Here is a 6,817-nt window from a genome sequence, read left to right as displayed (position 1 = left end):
CCACGGCAAAGCAGTTTAGGATGGAGAGCGGGGAGCAGAGCGGAGAACCTTCGTTCTCTGCTCTGCTCCGTGATCAGTGACACAGGACCGTTGTACTCGCAGTGCTCCAGTGTCAGCTGTCACAAACAGAGCTGTACAGAAGATAGAGCACATGTGTGCTCTATCCTCTGTATTGGAGGGCAGGCTCATAAAGAGAGTCTGTCACCTCCGTACACTATCACACTGGGGATTATTAGCTCCTGTGTGACATCAATAAAGTTAAGTGAAAAAAAGTAAAAAGAAAAAAATTTAATTGATAAAAACATGATAAAAAGTAAATAAAAATAAAAATGATTAATAATAATAATTAATCTGCACAGCCCAACCTGAGACCCCCACAGGCCACCTGAGACCCCCCGCAGGCCACCTGAGACCCCCCGCAGGCCACCTGAGACTCTACACAGCCCACCTGAGACCCCCAGCCCACCTGAGATGCCCACAGCCCACCTGAGACCCCCAGCCCACCTGAGATGCCCACAGCCCACCTGAGACCCCCCAGCCCACCCGATAATTCACACAACCATCCTGAGACTCTGCACAGCCCACCTGATACCCAAACCAGCCATCTGGAGACTTCCCACAGCCCACCTGGGACCCCATACAGCCTTCCTGAGGCTCCACACAGCCATCCTGAGACCCTGCACAGCCCTCCTAAAACCCTGAAGGCTTCAGGCCACCACCCTGGAGCAACACAGAGTATCTAGCTCCATATTATTGTACATTGCTATATAGTGTTTTGCTAGGATTTGTAGTCCTCTATAGCAAGTGGTTTTCTGCATTGCTGTATAATGTATTGCTGTGTGGCATGCCTCCATGGTGGATCAGTGGCTTTAGACCTGCTTCTGTACTCCCTTCTTTTGGTACAGCAGGACCCCTCCTGATCCACCATGGAGTGTAGGCTTAAAATCACTCAAGTCTCTCCTCCATGACAGATTAGAAGGGGGCAGCACCAGGAATGTAGAAGCGAGTCCAGAAGTGGCTCCTAAATTACCAAAGCAGCACAGGAGGCAATTTGAAGGAGTCAGGAGGGGATAACCTACGCAAGGGAACAATTGGTCCAGAGCATTAAACTATGGATTGTTTTTTGGGGGGGAAGTGGGGCGCTAATGAAAGCCTTACCCCCCGGGCGCCTCATGACCTTGCTACGCCTCTGCCTTCACAGACTTAAGGGTCTGTATTGATGAGCTTTGAGCTGTGTCAATAGGCCAATGCAGCTTGCTTTTAACTTCAGTTTGAGACATTTCTGAGATAATTCAGAGTTGATTAACGGGTGCATCTGATCTGTAGTTCATCTCCTTGTGATATGGATTTGACCTGCTACCAGCTTCTTTTGCATTCCCATCAAGTTGTACAGGCAGAAAAGCAGTTCTGATGCAAGCAGGACCTTAGAGTGATGCCAAACAGCCATCTTTAAAGCATCAGTTAATTTTGTGTTCCTATACTGATATTGCAGCAAAGAAACTAAAGAAGCTTCACGTAAAAAGCACAATATATACCTTTTTTTCCCTCTTTTTAGTCAGTGGTCACATAACCACCAAGCTGCTATCTTCTGAGCTGCAAGCCAGGGCTATGGGTGGGAAGAAGCTACAGCGGGTCACAAGTACCAGTGATGCTGTTGTTGGCTTTATGACTACAATTCCCATGCTCCTTTGCAGATTTTGCCAATGCTGGAGGCAGAGACAATATTGGATGATTGACTCCCAATGGGAAATTGCAGACACGCTGTGTGTTGGCAAGGCGTGCTGTAGGCCCAATACAGGAGCTTGCACTGCAGGGTGGCAATGCTAACAGCATTAGGAGCCTGCTGTGTCAGGCAACCACAGCATTAAGCCCATTACGCCCCCTGCTGTGTCAGAGCTAGAACTCTCTGATCAGCAGGGAGCACAATATTTTAAGGCTTATTCACAAAAGGGTGAAAAGTTTGGGGAAGGCAGGAGAAGTGAACTATCTAGGACAACATAGCTGAACTGGAAAGTGAGCTGAATTGGAGAATGTTTCCAAATCAGCTATGTTGTCCTAGATTATTCACTTCTCCTGCCTTCTCCAATCTTTTCACCCTTTTGTGAATAACCCTGTTTATGATTGCAGGGCTAGAGGTCTGACTCTCGCTGTGGGTGTGCTGGACCTCTGCAGAGTGCCCACTGCTTCCACATAGGGAGCAAGGGCCCTTCTCTGCAGCCTGCTGGCATGGGACATGTATTTCTCCTCAGGATGTGGCTGATTTCTAAAGAAACCCAGCTGTAAGACTTTGCACACCTTTTGTTTTGAACTTTTGATGCATCCAGATTGTACTGTATCGCATCCCAGCCGGCACACTTTGTTTTGGGGTGGGAGGGGGCAAGTCGGTGCATTGAGGTCAATGGCACCACAGCCACGCCCTCTGGCCACAGTGCGATCGCCCACACAGGAATGTGTGGCACATCAATGCCTGCATTCCAGTCCGGTGCGGTCAGAAAAAATAGTGCCTGCAGCATTTTTTCTGACCACACCGGAGCGGAATGCAAGCATTGATGTGCCACGTGTTCCGCTGCGGGCGATCGCTCTGTGGCCAGAGGGCATGGCTGCAGTGCCATTGATGTAACCCAGCGATGAAAGGTGATCTTAAGCAGCTAGTCTGTAAAGTGACTCTGATATCTTTCTCGAAGGGCTAGTTCACACCAGTTCCAGTGCGTTCCGGCCCGATTCTGGCCGGAACACACTGGATCGCATCCCGGCCGCCTCACTTTGTTTTGGGGCGTGAGTGGTGGTGCATTGAAGTCAATGGCGCCGCAGTGCAATCGCGCGCACCAGAATGTGTGGCATCAATGCCTGCGTTCCGGTCCGGTGCGGTAAGAAAAAAATGTGCATGCACTATTTTTTCTGACTGCACCGGACAGGAATGTAGGCATTGATATGCCCCGCGTTCCGGTGTGGGCGATTGCACTGCGGCCGGAGGGCGTGGCTGCGGTGCCATTGACTTCAATACACGCCCCTTCCACCGTAAAACAAAGTGAACTGGCCGGGATGCAATCCAGTGCGTTCCGGCCAGAATCGGGCCAGGATGCACTGGGGCTCGTGTGAACTAGCCCTTAAACTGGAATTTCAGTTGGGCTTGGTTCAGCACCCAATACCTCATTGTTTAAAGAGTTAAAGGGATCAAACCCAACTATATTAGCTAGTCAGGCTAGTAAAACCCAGGTACTGAAAGATCCTTTAAAATGGATATATAAAACTGGTCCCCTTGAAATTAATGCAGTGTGAAAACTGAAAAACTGATGATCATATTACTTCTTTGTGAAAATATAGCAATAAGAAAATGTGGTTTCATAGATCTAAGGAAAATATGACTTTGGGCATGTGATGACTGGAAAAAAAATGTCATTACCTTGACTGAATGTGCAATAAGTGCACTTGTTGGCCAATGCTTAGTGCAGCAGAAACAGAACAGAAACAGAAAACACTTTCAGTAACCTATGGGACTGAAACCTGTATTGACCAATCATGCTGAGTATTTTTTTTAAATGCTTTGAAACTTGATTAATATAAATGAATAACACTGAACATTGTGGACTGGAATATTCTATGGCAACTATGTGATATGCTGGTATGAATGAATGGTAAAACAATATTAATTCTAATAATAATATATCTTATGTTCTTTTTGTTTAAAGGGAGCCTGTCATTTAAATATATACTTCATTTGAATCAAAAGGGCCATGGCAACATTACCAGATCTCATTAATATAATTATTAATATTTCAAATGAAAAGAATACCCTTTTCTTGCAATGAATGACACAAAAGTATACACTGTTAAATGTCAGGCTGAACAAAAAAAACGTAACAGATTCCTCCATCCATGCTCCTGCTGCAGCTATTGTATTTTGACAGCAAAAGTATGCTGTGCGGTGGATGAAAAGGCTTGATCTTTGGACATTTGGACTCGTGGGGAAGACACTTTGTTTTTTGATTCACAGAGACATAGTTTGGACTTATGTCTTTATTCAACCTCAAATACTATGTAACTATGTAACTATGTTGGATTGAATCTGGGTTTTGAGTATAAGGGGACACTTTGTAAATATTTTCTTGAGCACATTGTTTTACATATCCCTATTGTTTTTTTCTCTGTGCTTTTTGGGAGCACATCAATTTCTTTAAAGGAGAACTATGGGGCAACCTTTTTTTTTCCCATGGGTCTCCTCAGGGACACAGGAGGCCATATACTTATGTCCTCCCATGACCCAATCCTGCCGTTTTGTTACGCCACTGTATGGAAGCGCCACTGTATGGAAGCGGTTGTTACGCCACTGTATGGAAGCGGACATGGCTACCCACTGAGTGAATTTCAGCCAGTTCATCAAAAACTGGATTCCATTTGCTCAGTGTATTGCCAGCTTTAGTCTAGGAAGTCTAGTAAGGTTCTCCCTTCACCTCTTCTCCAGGCTGGGCAGGACATATTGTTCCCTAAGCTGCTTGGGGGCATTTAAAAAAAATAGCCTGGAATTTTACTTTATCTCTTAAATTAATATCTTTCACATGACATTACAAAAGTAAATATTGAGACTATAGTTCTCCTTTTCAGTTGCTTACAGACATTTGCTGATCCAACAGTTTAAGGGCAAAGATCGTATGTCTCTAAGCCTGAAGTCTCTTTGCAATATCTTCTCAGTAAAAGAATAGATTGGCTAGGTGGGTGTTGTCTAACCAACTGGTATTATTTCCCCCCAAAACATACCAGTGTGAGAACTAGCTACTCCATGTTCCATAAGTACAAATGTTATTAGATTGTAAGCCCTCACGGGCAGGGCCCTCTTTACCATCTTGTCTTGAATTGTATTGTGATTGTAATGTCTTCCTTATATTGTAAAGCGCTGCGCAAACTGTTGGCGCTATATCATTCCTGCATAATAATAATAATTTGTATCAATCATACATATAGGTGAAAAACTCACTCTACTGTTATTCTTTTGCAGGTTATCAACACTCTGTCTATGTTAGCCTGGACTCAGATTGCTCAGAGTAAAGGGTTTATGTATGTATCACAGATTTCATGGCATGCTTTCTTCACTGAAACTGCTTTTTAACACTGGAATTATTGTAATTATATTATATCTTTTTTTTCTTCTTGCCAGGCCATTTCCTACTGAAGATCTAGAAAATGATGATGACATTTACAGTGGTCTCTCTGATCAGATTGAGTAAGTCACCCTTATAGCTTAAGAGATTGAAAGATGATCTTGCAAGTCATATAACATATATTGAATAGCAATAAATTATAAGAATTCAATTTTATGAAATATTTCCGGCCAATGATATGAGTGAAACTGGGGGCATATGCAGAGTTAAAAAAATGTCATATTATTCTGTTGAAACATCATAACAATGACTTGCTATTATCTCAAACAGTGACACAGGGGAGGAAGATGAAGATCTCTATGACTGTGTTGATATGGATGAAGAGGAAGGCAATGAAATATATGAGGTTCTCATGAATGATGACCATCCAGCTCCGCAAAAAGATGGGGTAAGAATTGTTGTATACATTTTTACAGGGGGAGTAAGAGATGTTGGCTGGGCGTATAAAGATTGTTAAAGATCATATTCAGGAAAATCTCTCTTGCCTTTATAAGGGGAAGGCAATAGAAATATATGAGGTTTTCAAGAATCATGATTAACCTGATCCTAAAAGTGATGGGGTAAGCAGGGATGTATAATTTTGCAGGGGGTGTAAGATATGTGGTTTGGGGGTATGATGATTGTCAGAGATCATAGTCAGGAGAATCTCTTTTGTCCCCATAAGAGGAAGCCCATGAAATGTATGAGTTTTTCATGACCAATGATCAACCTACTCTAAATGAGATGGGGTGAGCATGGATGCACAGATTTTTACAGGGGTTGTAAGAGATGTTGGCTGGGGGTATAAAGATTATATAAAGGGTATAAAGATTGTTGGAGATCATAGTCAAGAGAATCTCTCTTGTTTCCGTCCTTAATAGAAAATGACTACAGACGATATGAAAAGATGCTGCCTCCAGGAACTGTACCAGACAGAGGAGAAATACACAGACACACTTGGATCCATCTGTCAGGTAACAACATATGCAGCAGTAGATATATTCCACCCAAGTTTCTGAGATGAGAAAGAGGGACACATTCCAGCACAATCAATTTAGGCAATGGTCACACCCTTTCTAGTTATGTGGGCCATTAAGAATATATATACCAAAAATGATTGGTTAAACCCAACATTTTTCACCATTACATTTCCTTCATACTGGCTTTGTGATCTAGCAAATAAGATAATTAAGATTTATAGTGTAGAATAACACTTTTGGTAGTTAAATAGAACCTGTACATCATGCCAAAAAGAGGGACAACTGAGGAAGACAGAGGGACAGAGGGATTTGGGGCCAAATGAGTGACAGTTGGAATGTATGGTTGATGAAGTATACTGCTAATATAAAAACACAATCACACAGCCTCATAACTGGCATGTGGACATTAGCATTTCTAAACAATTCTCCCCACACAACCCCTTCCATACCATTCCCGCACATGTATTCCCACACCATTAACACTTCTGCACAGTCCTTCCCACAATTACACAAACCCTGCCACGTGTTACCACACACCTACTCCCACACCCATTAACTAAGATATTTAGATCTCATTCTTCCCTCTCTCAATGGTGTTCCTGATCCTTGTGGCTTGGTTGCCATTAACTTCTATTTAATATTCCTCTTTTTCTCTCCTAAATTCTGGCCCCCCTTCTCAAGTATTATCTCTTAGCCCATCCT

General features: G+C 43.3%; 1 protein-coding gene across 1 annotated transcript in view; it reads left to right on the top strand.

Annotated features, from left to right (window-relative positions):
- VAV1 (vav guanine nucleotide exchange factor 1) overlaps positions 1-6,817 on the top strand; it is a 59,898-nt gene that overhangs the window by 19,334 nt on the left and 33,747 nt on the right. Inside the window, exons 3-6 of the mRNA XM_018564499.1 lie at positions 4,994-5,052; positions 5,153-5,218; positions 5,427-5,544; positions 6,017-6,109. Of these exons, the coding sequence (XP_018420001.1) occupies positions 4,994-5,052; positions 5,153-5,218; positions 5,427-5,544; positions 6,017-6,109 (336 nt within the window). The remainder of the gene's footprint in view (positions 1-4,993; positions 5,053-5,152; positions 5,219-5,426; positions 5,545-6,016; positions 6,110-6,817) is intronic.

Source organism: Nanorana parkeri, unplaced genomic scaffold (assembly GCF_000935625.1).
Source record: "Nanorana parkeri isolate BGI_ZX_2015 unplaced genomic scaffold, ASM93562v1 scaffold757, whole genome shotgun sequence".
Taxonomy (NCBI): domain Eukaryota; kingdom Metazoa; phylum Chordata; class Amphibia; order Anura; family Dicroglossidae; genus Nanorana; species Nanorana parkeri.
This window is presented reverse-complemented; position numbering and strand designations above follow the sequence as displayed.